We start from the raw sequence: 16,535 nt of genomic DNA on the forward strand, positions 1-16,535 counted from the left end.
TCTTGCTGTGACCGAGTGTTAATCTGTTTTTTTATGCAGTTGTTTGTTGATTGCTGTGGTGTTGAGTCTGATCTTCATCGTTCTTCTGCGATATCTGGCTGGAATCATGGTCTGGGTCATGATTCTCATGGTCGTCATTGTCATCGCCTATGGTACCTTTCTTCATACACTAAGATACATTAATCTGCAGCAGTACATCTGTTGATACTGTAAAAATGTATGAAATGGTCACATTTGTCTCTTCTTTGCACAGGTATTGCTCACTGCAGCATAAAGTATGTCAATCTGAAGGACTCGCCTGGCTCTAATATCACTCTACAGCAGCTGGGCTTCCAGCCCGATTTCTCCGTCTACCTGCACATCAGACAGACCTGGCTGGCTTTCAGTGAGAAGCTTCACTGTTACTATTCACTGTTGCTATCACACTTATTTGGGGTTGGAGATAAGGGGAAAAAACAACAACAACAAAAACATTTCAGCACATGATATTGCACTGTCTGACTAACATTAAGAGTGCCATATGGATCGGAATATCACAGGCCATGTACACACTGTAAGTTTCAGGAGTGACAACCACATTTAAATGCGTGAGTGAATCACTTATATTATCGTTACATGTGTACGGAACACAACTCTCTCTCGAAGCTCCGATGATTGACAGCTTGGAAACCATAGCAACGTTCTGGTGTCTTGTGTGTTTGGTATCTGTTATTGTGACCAAAGTAATATTACAGTGACAAAACACTCGTTATTTTCAGCAATTTAACTAAAGCACAGTTGACGGAGGCATTGTGTTTTGTTTATGCTTGTACAGCATTTAAAAGAAAGGCACAGAGCGCGTTCTTTCTGTGTCGCCATGATCAGTGTTGGGGAAAGTTACTTTTAAAAGTAATGCATTACAATATTGGGTTACTCCCTAGTTAAAGTAACTAATTGACCCTTTGCCGGAAGTTTGATTGACAAGCGATCTAACCAATCATAACGCCGAATCTGCCATTTTGTCCAACAAAGCAGTCAGGAGTTAGAAGATTAACCTCAGTGAACTTGAACTTGAAAAATGGTGTGTATTTACGTCTTTCCGCGTTTTAAACTACATTCCTTCTGATGTTCATTCATGTTTATTTGATGCTATAAATTAACTAGTAGGAAGAGATGATCGGTTCACGAGCCACTTGAGCTGAGGCGCTACAGCGATCTGTCACAACACATTAAAGATCCACAAAACGGTTTTTATTGTTCGAATTTCTTTAAAAAAAATACACAATTTGAAAGCTGGGACATTGTTTAATATCATAAATAACCTGCTCTGTCTTGTCTATCGACGTGTTGTCAGTGTCCTCTTTGCTCCGCGATGTATTTTTCACTGCATGTGGCGTGACAGCGCCATGGCTCGTCAGAAAAAGCAACAGTGACTAAGGGGGGCGGGTCTTTGCGAAGGGTCAATTGCGTTACTTAGTTATTTTTATGGAAAGTAATGCATTGCATTACTTTTTCTCATCTGGGTTCTTTTTTTGTAACATGTAAAGGCCCTTTCACACTAAAAGTGAAATGAATAAGCCTCAGGCTGAAGGAAATGCAAATTCATGCCTGTACAGTAAAGGGCAAACAAACGGCAAAGCAGTTCAAACAAATGAGCCTTTCAGATGTGCTGCCATTCTGGATTAAAGAAGAATAGGGCGCAGGAGAAGAAGTAAATGAGTAAATGCCTGCTCACAATTAGCCTAGAGCTAGTCTGTAATAACCATCATGTTCACACAGCGCACACAACGCCTCTGCACTTACTCCCGATTTCTCTCAACATGGGGACAGGAGAGCTGTCAGTCAATAACTTACTTCTTTTAAAAAGTAACTCTGATATTTTGTTGTAAATTTAAAAGTAATGTGTTACTTTACTAGTTACTTGAAAAAAGTAATCCGATTACATAACTCGTGTTACTTGTAATGCGTTACCGCCAACACTGGCCATGATCACTCATCATTAGCGTTTTTGGGATTGTTGTTTAAGCTTGTCTCATAATGGGTTTATGGAGTGAACAGACACGAGTCGTGATATTTTGGTCTTATTTTCAGCATAAAGCATTTGGATTTATTTCGGTTTATTGTGGGCTTGTTGTTCTCTGATTTTTCTAGCAAGATCTGGCGTCATGAATGAGTCAAGGCTCGTGCTGCTTTCTCTGTGATTCACCGCGTATACAGTAGAGGGAAACATCTCCGATGAATGTTAAAAGTTGTTCAGTTCAGTTTTGTACATACTGTATAGAATTTGGTAAATGTGGTTGTCACTACATGTATTTTTCAGGAGTAAATTGGGGTTGTAGAATGCGGTTGTCACTCCTGTATTTTACTGAACTGTGTGTGTACAGAACTGGATTAAGCACTAAAAGGTGAACTGACAATAAAATTTAGCTGCAGTGTGTATGTGTCCATAGAGTCTTGTGGTTAGGCTCTTTTAAAGGGTTAGTTAACCCAAAAATGTACTCATACACATGTTGTTCCAAATCCATAAGACTTTCATTCATCTTCGGGACACAAATGAAGATATTTTTGATTAAGTCTGAGAGATTTCTGTTCCTCCATTGACAGCTACGCAACTACCACTTTGATGCTTCAAGAAGTTCATGAAGAGATCGTAAATCTAATCCATATAAGAGACTTGATCACTTTATATGATGAATTTTTGGGTGAACTAACCATTTAAGCTTCATTCATATATTATTGTAAAGGCACTGAAGTAACTCATGTTTCTTTCTTCAGTAATCATTCTGGCTATTTTGGAGCTCATTATCATCCTCCTCCTCATATTCCTCAGAAACAGAATCCGGATCGCTGTTGAGCTCATAAAGGAGGCCAGCAGGTTGGTATTTTTTAGCACAGTATATTTCATATTAATCATTAGTAAATGTTTCAATGTCAACATCATCTTATGGTGATTCTGCCTATTATAAAAGCATATTACTTGTTTTGCCTTTAATTATTGGTTTGTATTAGTGCTTCAGCGTTTGTCTTGTTTACCCTCATTGTGATTTTCTTTCAGGGCCATCGGTTTTGTGATGTCATCGCTGTTTTACCCTATTTTTACCTTCCTCCTCCTGACCATAGTCATCGCTTACTGGGGTGTCACTGCAGTGTATCCTTCACTCAAGACTCAAGCAGAAATTTTATTGAGCGCTTTTGGACAGGAACTTGCATCTTATAGTCACTCACTTAAATCTATATTAAAACAGTTATTATAGAAGGTCAAAGGGCAAAAGGTTAATCCATTATATGCTTTTAAATGGATAGTTCACCCAAAAAATTTTAAATTCTGTCATTATTTACTCTTAAGTAGTTCCAAACCTATATGAATTTCTTTCTTCTGCTGAACACAAAAGAAGATATTTTGAAGAATGTCTGTAACAAAACAGTTAATGGACCCCATTGACTTACATAGTATGAAAAACAAACACAAAAAATACTATGGAAGTCAATGGGGTCCATCAACTGTTTTGTTACAGACATTCTTCAAAATATCTTCTTTTGTGTTCAACAGAAGAAAGAAATTCAAACAGTTTTGGAACAACATGAGGGTAAGTAAATGATACAATTTTCATTTTTGGGTGAACTATCCCTTTAAGAGCCTCCAATGAAATTGGGCACTGCCAAAACATCTAATTCAATTCGATTACATTTGTATTATATTTCAATTAAATTTAAATAATTTCATCAGAATATAAAGATACTCAGACTTTTGTATGATCATCAGTACAGTAAATTGTTTTTTTACCCTTATAATGGTGCAGTTACAGCATCTGCCAGCAGGGGATAATTTTATAATAAGATAAAGTTGGGGATATTTTTAACTATAGCAATGCTATAGTTTAACATTCCCAGCAACTCAGCCCTAATAGATGTATATTGCAATCTAAAATCCCAAGCAATTGTTTATATATTGTAAAAAGTGTTTAATATATTTGTCATGATCACACTAATACTTGTCCTTAATCGCCCTGGTCAGTTTTCTCTCTACATCTAGTGAACCTGTCTATAAGGTTTTCAACGAAACCGTCTGTTCACATTCCAGAGAAACCTGCGACCCTGAGGTGCGTATACTCATATGCACAGTCATAGTATTAAAATATTAGGCACACAATCAGTGGCGTAGCGTATGGACATGCAAGGTATGCACGCGCGTCTGTGTGTGAGACAGAACCCGTGTACATATGTTCAGAAAAATGAAGTATAATAGAAATGTTGTCAATAACTTGCTATAGCCTATCTATGTTAAATGTACTGAAAATCATTAAGAATCTGAATAAATGGACCATAAAATAGTCCATGCCATGTCTTAGCGATGATCTATTGTATTTGACCGGTATTTGCTTTTCTGTCATTTTTATAGTGGGTTTCTGAAACATATGCATGCAGTAATGTCAGTAGTGCAGAATTTTAAATGAGTCATATTGGTTTTCTGAAAAAACGTCTACATCTGCACATTTCAAGATACTGAAAAAGATGTGAATCAGTGTAACTCGTACTCTTGCTGGGGTGGATACTCTTTATTCAACGAAATAAAATGCGCATAAAACGTGATGGAAACATATTTAGAGAAGAAACTTTAAATTTATTAGGAATAAAACACGTGCATTAAAAAAGTCTGTGACAGAATAATTAATTCATAACTGTAATAATCTTCGGACTCATCGCATCTGAAATTATGCAATGATCATTCTGAAATTCCAAAGCCAGAGTCGAATCGGTCGAATTCAAACGTATACTGTGTTGAGAAAGCCGTTTTTTTGACATTTTTGAAATAGAGCCGCAATGCACAGTCATAAGAAGCGCATAGTAGGCCTACTGTAGTGCTGTTGCAGGGGCGGATCTAGAAAATTATTTATAGGGTGGCAAAGGGGTGGCATGAGGTCTATGAGGGGTGGCAACACCAAAGCAAGCGCCCATGCATAGTTTTTGGAGGTTTATGGCCTGACATACACAATTGTGTTCACAAATATTTCATTACCACAAAATAATCATCTATACAGTTTAAAATTAAAAATAAATAACAAGATTTCAATATCCATCATGGCATCAAGACACTATATGAAAAACATCAACAGATTATTATTTTGAGCTTGTATCACTAAAGGAGTTGAGCAGTTTTATTAATATTACATAGGCTACTTCGATAGTATAAATCACATGTTTTAGTGCAAGTTAAAGAGCAACAAAAACTTTTGAATTTCCACAGTTTTGCAAACAATTTGAGTTTCTGTTATTAAAGGATTAGTTCACTTTCAAATGAAAATTAGCCCAAGCTTAACTCACTCTCAAGCCATCCTAGGTGTATATGACTTTCTTCTTTCTGATGAACACAATCTGAGATATTTTAATATCCTGATGCATCCGGGCTTTATAATGGCAGTGAACAGGGGTCACGAGTATGAGCTGAAGAAAGTGCTTCCATATTCATATGCCGCCTTCCGTATTCAACGTATGAAGAAAGTGTAAAACTCTTGCAGTTCAAAAGCTTACACTACGCCTTCCCTAATCAACTTACGGAACCTTGAATATGGAAGGCGGTCTGGCGGAAGCTAGATATTTTACTTCATAACTTGTTAAAATATGGATTTTTTTTTTTTTTTTTTTTTTTACACAAACGCATCGCTTCGCTTCAGAAGGCCTTTATTAACCCCCCGGAGACGTGTGGAGTACATTTATGATGGATGGATGTAGATGGAAGCACTTTCTTCAGCTCATACTCGTGACCCCTGTTCACTGCCATTATAAAGCTTGGATGCGTCAGGATATTTATTAATATATCTCTGACTGTGTTCATCAGAAAGAAGAAACACCTAGGATGGCTTGAGGGTGAGTAAAGCTTGGGATAATTTTCATTTGAAAGTGAACTAATCCTTTAACAGTGATGGGATGTCTGTGTGTGTAGCATTTTCTTGTAATGTCTGTGTGTGTTCACTTAGAACAACCCATCAACCACATACTCACACATACACACCCTATCAACCACATACTCTAGCAAAACCCTAGCAACTGCATGCCAAGAGCCAAGCCACCACCCAGAATCTTCTAACAACACTTTAGAAAACACTCAGAACATCTATCTATTCTGGCTTAACTGACCAAACTATTTAAAACAAGACTTTAAAGGTGCTCTATGTAAAATGACAGCTAGTGGTTGAAATGGGTACTGCAGTCCAAATTCAAAATATTGTTTGCCCCGCCCCCTCCTCCTCAGACTCCATGCTCTTGCGGGTTGCCAGTTTGAAGACAGGAGCGAGCTCAATTGGCATTGGAAGGCGAGGAGACTTTCGTAAGATAATTAGTTGATTTATGATGGGTTGATATCGCATTTTAATATGCTGGATGCTGAGGCTTTTTAGGTCGGGTAGAATCTGCGATCTCTGACCCAGTTTGTTCGCTGGCTTCCATGGCTGCAATTCGCTGCATGTGTTTTCCACCAACTGGCAACCCGGGGTGGCAAAATACTATTGGGTAAATTGGCAACGTGCGGTCTTACACAGACCAAAACAAAAACAGAAATTCCGACACGGAAAGCAAATTTCAAAGTAAAATAACTGGCTGTAGCAATGGTTTTCAGAGAAACGATTATGTGAATTGAGCATGTTTAATAAATATCTGCAAACATATTATGGTATTTTTATGCTTTAGTACAGTCAAAAACTTACATAGAGCACCTTTAAATTGGCTTTATGACAAGCCAGCATAAATTTGTCTTTCAAACTTTTCAATCTAGTTATTGTTTTTCTTGATTGCTTACACACAATTCCAAACACCATTCAACATTTCCTTATCTAAAGTACTGGTACTGTGTACTGCAATTATAATGTATGTGTAAGTTTAAAACTCAGCTCTCAGATTTTGACTGCTGTGTCATCAGTTTTGCTATCTAATGTTGTCATGTTAAACGTTTTAAGAAATGTGTCTTTGTTTTGAGAACTGACCGAATGGTTTGGGAAACTGGGCCAACTGAATCACTTATAATGTGTTAGCAATTGAGAAAAACTAAAATACGTTTAGATTCGTACCTAACTCTGCTATTAGTTTCTGTGATCGGGATCTTCTTATTGATTTAAAGTTATTGTTTCGTCGGATGGCAAAAAGACCTTTATCCATGATGAAAGCGGAGCGGGCGGTCGGAGAATCAGCTCGCGAAAAAATTACGAAATGACATATTCGGATGGGACTACATTTCTCAGAGGACTTCTGAGTTAGCCGAGAAGCAGTAATTTTCTGTTTCACGAACAAATGGAAAAACAGTTCGTAAGTGAACTTGGCTGCGCTGTGTGTTTTTGACTCACAAAGAACCGGTTCATAAGAGTCATTTGTTAATGAAGCTGACTACACTGGGCGCGCCACGTTCGCGTGTAACCGTCATGCAGTTTATTGAAAGACGTGTTTTCTTGCCATTATTTTGCGTTACGCTGTCTTTATGTCATCACATTGAAGCGCTGTTGCAGTACTTGAAACGCTGCTTACATTTATATTTTATTCTGTGATAATTCTGGGGTGGCAAAGCTTTTTCTTAGGCTTTTCCTACGCCACTGCACACATTACTGTTTTTAATGCAAATATGTAGTACTTTATAAATGTATATTAATAAAATCAGCTAATGTGGAGCACTATTGTTTGAAAACAGTTACCCAAACACTGGAAGGCAAAGGTTTTCTGATTTTTTTTTTTTTTTTTTTTACACTACAAAGAATCGATTAAAAAAAAGGATTTTTTCTTGTTTATTGTAAAGTGTGGGGTAAAATGTGCAAGAGCAGGCTAGATGGAAAAATCTTAAGTCTTATTTAATATAATTTAATAAAGTTTCATGGTTTACAGTAAGTGAACGATCCCTGTTTCTCATTTCTCCCGATCCTTGCAGAACTTCACTCTTTCTCAAATTAAGAAGGACTGTCCGCAGTCTGAGTGCCTGTTTGCTTTCTATGGTGGTGAAACGCCATATCACAAATACCTGATCTTCTTTCAATTCTACAACGTCTTCCTGTTCTTCTGGTGTGCCAACTTTGTCACTGCTCTGGGTCAGATGACTCTGGCAGGAGCATTTGCATCCTACTACTGGGCTTTTAAAAAACCCACGGACATGCCTGCTTTCCCATTGTGTGCCTCATTGGGCAGATCCCTCAGGTATGGCTTTAGAAAAAAAAAAGTATGCCATTTCATATTAGCAAAGTGGGACATTTGGGTCCTAGGGGCGATTTAATTGATATATTTGGTGCATTTTGTCCACATGCAGGTATCACACGGGCTCTCTGGCGTTTGGTTCTCTCATCCTCGCCATCGTCCAGGTTATCAGGGTTCTGCTGGAGTATATTGATCACAAACTCAAGGGTAAGAGAAAAACATTTCAACAGAATGTTTACAGTCTTTTATAACTCGGTTCTCTGGAATGGTTTATTCCGATTGGTTAATCCTTGCAATATGTGATCAGTAGTAGTCAAAAGTAGAAGCAATTTAGAAAATTTAACACATTTAAAACATTGAATTAAACTGAACATTTTGAAATAGAAAGACTAGCATTTTCTTGTAAATAGTATTTTTCCTATAATATTTGTTTCATTTACAACTTCGAAAAATCGTTTACAGTGTATAATGTTTGTTAAAGTATAATTGACTATTGTCAGTCGTTTCATGTCTCCTTGAATCACTCTGCAGCCCTTTTCTTCTCACATTATAAAATAACTTCCAACTGGTTATTATCGTAAAATAAACCATTTTGGTGCGATCAGATACCCTGCTTTGAGATGACGCCAAACATTATCCCCTGCCATATCTCACTGTCCACAATAATCTGTTTGTAAACTCTTTAGCTTGTTTTTGTGCCCATAGGAGCAGAGAATAAATTCGCCAAGTTCTTGTTGTGCTGTTTGAAATGCTGCTTCTGGTGCCTGGAGAAGTTCATCAAGTTCATAAACAGGAACGCTTACATTATGGTGTGTGTTCGTTCACTACATCGTAATACTTGAAGTAGAAACTCTTGGACTGATTGAACTAAACCAGGGGTGTCCAATCCTGCTCCTGAAGGGCCACTGTCCTGCAGAGTTTACCTGCAACCCTATTTAAACACACCTGAACTAGCTAATCAAGGTCTTCAGACTCACTAGAAACAGTGGCCGAAATCACCTCATATACCCTTAAATAGGGCACTATTTGAGGGGACAGCCATTTAAAGTGGTGTCCGAAACCATGGTGGACGTTATCAAGTCATGTTTGCTAAGTTTCAAATGATTAAAGGGGACCCATAATGCCCCTTTCACAAGATGTAATATACTGTAAGTCCCTGGTGTCCCCAGAATGTGTCTGTGAAGTTTCAGCTCAAATTACCCCTCAGATCGTTTACTATAGCTTGTCAAATTTGCCCCTATTTGGGTGTGGGCAAAAACACGCCGTTTTTGTGTGTCCCTTTAAATGCAAATGAGCTGCTGTTCCCAGCACACTTTCCAGAAGAGGGCGGAGCTTTAACAGCTCGTGCTTCGGTTGCTCAACAACAACAAAGCTGGAGAATCTCACGCAGCCAAATAGTATAGACATGAATGAGAAGTGCCATAAACTAAATCAAACCTGTGGTGCAATTGTCTATGATTTCTCTTATAAAATAGCATTTTTTTTTGTGTAATCTCTAAAAATAGATCAATCCAAAACAAGCGTTTCAGAGCTAACATGTTAAAGATTAGCTGATTGGCTGTCGATTCATTAAATAAGCTATTTCCTCACAAAAACGGTTCATTCAGCGCAATGAAGCCTCTCCTCCATTGACATCCGTTCAAAAAATGGCTTGCCTTCAAGTGGCTTTGCTATAAACTTCCAGGCAAGTGTGTTGAGGCTGGTTGGAGTTGAACTTTGCAGGACAGTTGCCCTCCAGGAACAGGATTAGACACCCCTGAAATAAACTGACTGGGCTGATCCTTTTTTGAGGTGTTTAATGTAGTTTTATCACTCTCAGCCGGAGAAATTAGAAACGAATGCATCAAAGAAGAGGCCATCTTCGTTTTTTTGCTGAAGCCTATATACTTAATAATATAGACTGTATAGAGGATCTTAATAACATATCTACATGCAGTCTTCTTTGAATAAGTGTCTTTTCTACCGCAGGTGGCCATATACGGTAAAAACTTCTGCCGGTCGGCAACTGATGCCTTCATGCTCCTGATGAGAAATGTTGTCAGGTGGGTGAAACCCTGACACTGCATTATAGAAGGGATTGGAACTGAATACAGGGTTTTAATACTTATTTTTAAATTGACACTGTATCTTAAAAACACCACACTTATGGTGTTAAACACTAACAAACAATGAAATGTTATGGCGATTAATAGCAAGAACATGGATGCATATTGCAAGGCAAAGTGCAGGCAGCGAGATAGATCACTGGTCACTTGGGAGGTTTATATTAGCTAGATGAATTTGAAGTATGTTTTACAGATGTTTTCATTCTCGTCACAGGGTGGTAGTCCTGGATAAGGTCACCGATTTCATCTTATTCCTTGGAAAACTCCTTATTGTTGGGCTTGTGGGTAAGTTTTTTGCTTTAGACTAGAGAGAATGAAACAATGTTTAAATAACACTGACTGAACTAAACGTTGGATTTAAATGCTCCTGACAAAGTTCATGAATGTACAACAATGTTCATCTTTTTTGTTGGACTACATTTTAATGGAATACCTCAAGCTAGAGGCTTTCCTGATCTCACTCCATCTCCCTCCACAGGGATCTTCGCTTTCTTCTTCTTCTCAGGACATACTGAAGCGTTTAAGGGTGCTGCACCCAGTCTCCATTATTACTGGGTTCCTATTTTGGTAAGTGATTTGAGAGTGACTAGTTATATAATGTACATTTTTTTTTTTTTTTACTTTTGTAACTCATCCATCTAAATGAACAACTTGAGCAAGGCACCTATCTCACAATCGCTCCCTGCGCCACAGCAAAAACGGTGTGTGCGCACTTGGATGGGTGAAATTCAGAGCACAAATTTCGAGTATGGGACTTTCACTTTCACTTTGTGACCACTGCGGAGCACCATCTGACAGCTGGTGCGCTTCGCTGTAATTTGATCACTATATTTCATCACCGCTCCACCTCAGCGAGTGGGAGCTGTTAAGAACAAAAAGGAGAAGAAGAAAAACAGCACGTACACATTTGAAATGGGTCATTTTTGTGGCAGTAATACAATTTTAAAATATGTATTATATGCAATTGTATACATTAAAAATATAAACCAAGCAGCTTCATGTTTACCTCATGTAAACAAGAGGCTGTATTAAAGGGTTAGTTCACCCAAAAATGAAAATTCTGTCATTAATTACTCACCCTCATGTCGTTCCACGCCTGTAAAACCTTCGTTTTTCTTCAGAACACAAATTAAGATATTTTTGATGAAATCCGATGGCTCAGTGAGGCCTCCATTGCCAGCAATGACAATTAACACTTTCAATGCCCAGAAAGCTACTAAAGACATATTTAAAACAGTTCATGTGACTACAGTGGTTCAACCTTAATGTTATGAAGCGACAAGGATACTTTTTGTGCGCCAAAAAAACAAAATAACGACTTTATTCAACAATATCTAGTGATGGGCGATTTCAAAACACTGCTTCATGAAGCTTTACGAATCTTTTGTTTCGAATCAGTGATTCAGAGCACCAAAGTCACATGATTTCAGTAAACGAGGCTTCGTTACATCATAAGTGTTTTGAAATTTCAGTGGTTCACCACTTTGGCATGACTTTGGCAGTTTGATACGCGCTCTGAACCACTGATTAGAAACAAAAGATTTGCAAAGCTTTCAAGCTTCATGAAGCAGTGTTTTGAAATCGCCCAACACTAGATATTGTTGAATATAACAAAAATTATTCTTGTCGCTTCATAACATTAAGGTTGAACCACTGTAGTCGTATTAACTGTTTAAATATGTAAGAGTAAATTGTCTTGCTGTCAATGGAGGCCTCACTGAGCCATCGGATTTTATCAAAAATATCTTAATTTGTGTTCCAAAGATAAATGAAGATCTTACAGGTGTAGAACAACATGAGGATGAGTAATAAATGACATCATTTTCATTTTTGGGTGAACTAACCCTTTAACTTATTTCCCCTAATTTCTACAAATTTATAATGACATCAGTCGTTTTTTAGATAAAATGCAAGACAGAAAACTATATCAAAAATAGTATCTTTCATCCTATTTTTAAACAGGAGATTTAAAGGATTAGGACTTTTCGGAATTCAAATTTCCTGATAATTTACTCACCCTCATGTCATCCAAGATAGATGTTCATGTCTTTCTTTCTTCAGTCGAAAAGAAATTAAGGATTTTGAGGAAAATATTCCAGGATTTTTCTCCATATAGTGGACTACAACAGGGTTCAATGGGTTGAAGGTCCAAATTGCAGTTTCAGTGCAGCTTCAAAGGGCTCTACATGATCCCAGACTAGGAATAAGGGTCTTATCTAGCAAAACGATTGGTCATTTTCTAAAGAAAATAAAATTTATATACTTTTTAACCACAAATGCTCATCTTGCACTGCTCTGCGATGCGCCACGCATTACGTAATCTCATTGGAAAGGTCACACGTGACGTAGGCGGAAGTATTATTTTTATTATTTTTTTATTTTATACATAAAGTTTTAAATGCTGCTGACTGAAAGTATTAATTTCTTTAAAAAACAAACAAACATTTGGATGGTAGTGTGTGTTACCTGTTTTTAGTTTTTTTTTTTTTTTTTTTTTTAAATATGAAATATGTTTACGTTGTTTCTCCAGACTGTGCTGGTCGGCACCTACCTCATCGCCCATGGGTTTTTCAGCGTTTACGCCATGTGTGTGGACACGCTCTTCCTCTGCTTCTGTGAGTACTTGCCATTAATAAGAGTTTTCACCTCAGAATCCAGTAGCACAAATATAAATATCAAGCCATTGAGGTCCACTCTGGAATGTAGATCTTCTACTCTAAAAGAGTCATTTTTGATCCTTTTAAAAATGATATAGTGCTGTATTTAGGGAAATATTTAATCTGTGGATGAAGTCTCATGCCACTAATGACTCTTCATTGCGCATGGCAGTGCATGAAGCTCGGTTTGCTCGTAATAAACCTCTCATGGCATGCTAGACTGAAAATGTACTCTGCGTTTCAGTTATATAATCTGGTATGAGGTGTTTCTGATCTGTCTATGGTGCTTTTCTGCCCTTCATCTCATAATAACCTGATTCTTTCTCTTTCTCTTTCTTTTTTTATGGCTGTTCTCTACATTTTTCTCCTCATTCTTATTTGGTTTTTCCATTCTTTATATTCATCATCTTTTCCTCACAATCAAAACATCACATATTAATCATCATTACACTGCACAATTCTTTGCTTATACCTTCTGACAACCTCACACACTCACTACTAAACCCACTAACACCACACAAAGGTGAGGACCTTGAGCGTAATGACGGCTCCACAGAGCGTTCGTATTACATGACCGCAGAGCTGTGCTACATTCTGATGAAGGACACGGACACGGCTCAGACCCCTGCTTCACGCGACGAGACGATGCAGCTGAAGGATTTTAACGAAAACAATTGAACTGTTGAAAGTTATCCAGAACATTCCTAATTATATGTGCAAATATCTCATTTATTACATTAGTACATTTATTGTCACAAGATTCACTTATAACTGCAGTTAAATAATCATGTTTAGTCGACTGATAATGAATAATGTATGTTAAAGGTTAGTTCACCCAATAATGAAAATTCTGTCATTCATTACTCACCCTCATGTCGTTCCACACCTGTAATACCTTCCTTCATCTTCAGAATACAAATTAAGATATTTTTGATTAAATCCGAGAGGTTTTTTATCTTCCATAGAAAGCAACGAAATTTCCACTTTCAAGGCCCAGAAAGGTACTAAAGACATTGTTAAAATAGTCAATGTGACTGCAAGTGGTTCAACTTTAATGTTATGAAGTGACAAGAATGCTTTTTGTGCACAAAAACAAAACAAAAATAATAACTTTATTCAACAATTTCTTCTCTACACTGTCATTCTCCTATGCAGTAGATGCAGCGCAGCGCTTCCATGTTTACGTCCGAACGCCAGCTCATTATTGGCCGACGCTGTTCACGTGAGCAGCACGACGCATGCGTGTGATGCTGACGCATGAGCCGGCCAATAATGAGTTCTGACGTAAACATGGAAGCGCTGTATTGTGTCTTCAACGTAAACTACGTAGTAGAATGACAAGGTAGAGAGGAAATTGTTGAATAAAGTCGTTACTTTTGTTTTGTTTTTGTCCACAAAAAGTATTCTCCTCACTTCATAACATTAAGGTTGAACCACTGTAGTCACATGAACTGTTTTAACGATGTCTTTACTACTTTTCTGGACCTTGAATGTGGTAATTGTGGGATAAAAAAAACCCTCGGATTTCATCAAAAATATCTTAATTTGTGTTCCGGAGATAAACGAAGGTCTTACGGGTTTGGGATGACATGAGGGTGAGTAATTAATGACAGAATTTTAATTTTTGGGTGAACTAACCTTTAAGGTAATACAAGAATAGACAGGGAAAATGATCTTGACAACCTTTGCTGAGAATAATTTATTTGAAGTCAACATGAAACAACATTCGCAACTCATTTACTTTGATAATGTGTTTTTTCTCAAAATGAAATGGGACATTAAAGGGGTCATATATGATGCTATTTTGAAAGTTCATTATTTTGGTTATTGGCTGTAATAGAATAGGTTAACATGCTTTAATGTTGAAAAAACATTATTTTTCTGTAAATTATTGCAGCTCCTCTGTCAGAAATGTGCTGAAATCTACAATCCCCTCCTTCTGAAGAGCTCAGAGTGCTCTGATTGGCCAGCAGACCCGGTGCATTGTGATTGGCCAAATACCTCAAGGGTGTGTTAGAAATGTAACGCCCCTTACCATAATCACGAGCTTCAGCTTCCATTTAAGCAATTGTAAACTCACAAATAGTAATGTTGTCGATTTTACCAGATCAGTTTGAGCCCAAGTTGGATTCAAGCCAATCGGAAGCAACTTTGCAAGCACGACTTGAGCAGAACGTTTCACAGTGGTAAACAGTCTTTGCATATAGCCGGAGTTGTACTCTCCCAGGTTCAGCTGTAAAATGCGCTCAGGAAAATCTTTATAAATAAGCTGTAACCTCTGGTTCCTAATTTCATCCATTTTCAGAAGGCCAAATAAAGTGGTTTTGCTTTTGCATCCAAACACATGGCATCTCCTTGACATGACGACAACAATCCACTGAAGCTTTGCCTTCTTTCTTTGCGCATGCCTTTGGGAGGCATTATGCTCGTATTTAACACTGTGACGTAGATGATTGAGGAAGTTATATCTGAACTTCGATTGAAGCATTTTAGGCAGGTCTGGATCAATGTTCTCTGTAAGAATAAATCTCTTTGTGGGAGACTATGAGCTTTGTAACTTTGCAAATCTACATATACACGCACAAACAGATACATTACACACTAAAGGAAAAGGAAAAAGGCATCATTTGACCCCTTTTAAATGATAAAAATGGTAACACTTTACAATAAGGTTTAATTTGTTAGTTAACTGCATTATTTTATGTAAACTAACAATTAAAAATACTTTTACAGCATTTCTTAATCTTACTTAATGTTAATTTAAGCATTTACTAATACAATTTGATTTTAATAATGTATCTGTTTAAAAAAATTTAATTGACTTGAACTAACATGAGCTGACAATGAACAGTTGCATTTTTATTAATTAACTTTAACAAAGATTAATAAATACTGCAATAAATGTATTGCTTATTGTTAGTTAATGTTAGCTGACACATAACTAATTGCAAAGTGTTAACCATAAAAACAATAGTGGCACTTGGATGATGAAAAGTGTCTTTTTATGACGGGTGGGTGGAAAAAAAAAAAAAAAAAAAAAGGGCTTGATTATGTCAGCTGAACAATAGGAACCTGTAAATAAGGTCAATGTTGATTTCATGTTGACTGTAAAGTGGCCTTTTGCTTTGTGTTTGTTTATTCAATCAAAAATCAATTCATAGTTGTAATATTTTTCATAGCAGAAGATTATTGGAGTATGCTTTCTGAGAAAATACCATGTTGGTCTTTCTACTTCAAAAATTAAATGTGTTATTTGCGGTTTTCATAATTATTTGTGAAATTCACTAGCAATTTCTGAGTGAAAATTGTTTCTACAATGATTTTTTAAGTCAGAAATTACTAGTAAATTTCACAAATAATTACAGCAGCGAGTAACACATGGACGTAAGCATGAGAAATTGAAGTAGAAAGACCAAAACTGTATTTTCTTGTAATGTCTATTCAAATAATCTTTATTTACAACTTGGAAAAATACTTTTTTTTACAGTATACATCAAAGTTTGTGATTCAGTGTTTTTAGTTGTCTGTGCTGTCTGATGAACGATGCATTTAGTGCTTTTTAAATATACAGTTTTTTGCTGCTTTATTCTATGATAGACTGAACATCTAATGTTACTCTTAGACAGCG

At 37.0% G+C, this 16,535-nt stretch overlaps 1 protein-coding gene across 3 annotated transcripts in view; it reads left to right on the top strand.

Moving 5' to 3' along the window:
- The window catches only part of zgc:63569 (choline transporter-like protein 2), a 37,506-nt gene that overhangs the window by 19,785 nt on the left and 1,186 nt on the right, over positions 1–16,535 (top strand). Inside the window, exons 10-22 of one of the 3 annotated variants that reach the window (XM_051888332.1) lie at positions 40–152; positions 254–385; positions 2,755–2,854; positions 3,035–3,127; positions 3,995–4,079; positions 7,886–8,148; positions 8,258–8,352; positions 8,851–8,954; positions 10,114–10,187; positions 10,465–10,535; positions 10,729–10,817; positions 12,781–12,865; positions 13,431–13,808. In XM_051888332.1, the coding sequence (XP_051744292.1) occupies positions 40–152; positions 254–385; positions 2,755–2,854; positions 3,035–3,127; positions 3,995–4,079; positions 7,886–8,148; positions 8,258–8,352; positions 8,851–8,954; positions 10,114–10,187; positions 10,465–10,535; positions 10,729–10,817; positions 12,781–12,865; positions 13,431–13,585 (1,459 nt within the window). In that variant the 3' untranslated portion in view covers positions 13,586–13,808. Of the gene's footprint in view, positions 1–39; positions 153–253; positions 386–2,754; positions 2,855–3,034; positions 3,128–3,994; positions 4,080–7,885; positions 8,149–8,257; positions 8,353–8,850; positions 8,955–10,113; positions 10,188–10,464; positions 10,536–10,728; positions 10,818–12,780; positions 12,866–13,430; positions 13,810–16,535 lie in introns of those variants that run through there. The other 2 variants (XM_051888331.1, XM_051888333.1) reach the window with 2 other exon arrangements.

Source organism: Ctenopharyngodon idella, chromosome 3 (assembly GCF_019924925.1).
Source record: "Ctenopharyngodon idella isolate HZGC_01 chromosome 3, HZGC01, whole genome shotgun sequence".
Lineage (NCBI taxonomy): Eukaryota > Metazoa > Chordata > Actinopteri > Cypriniformes > Xenocyprididae > Ctenopharyngodon > Ctenopharyngodon idella.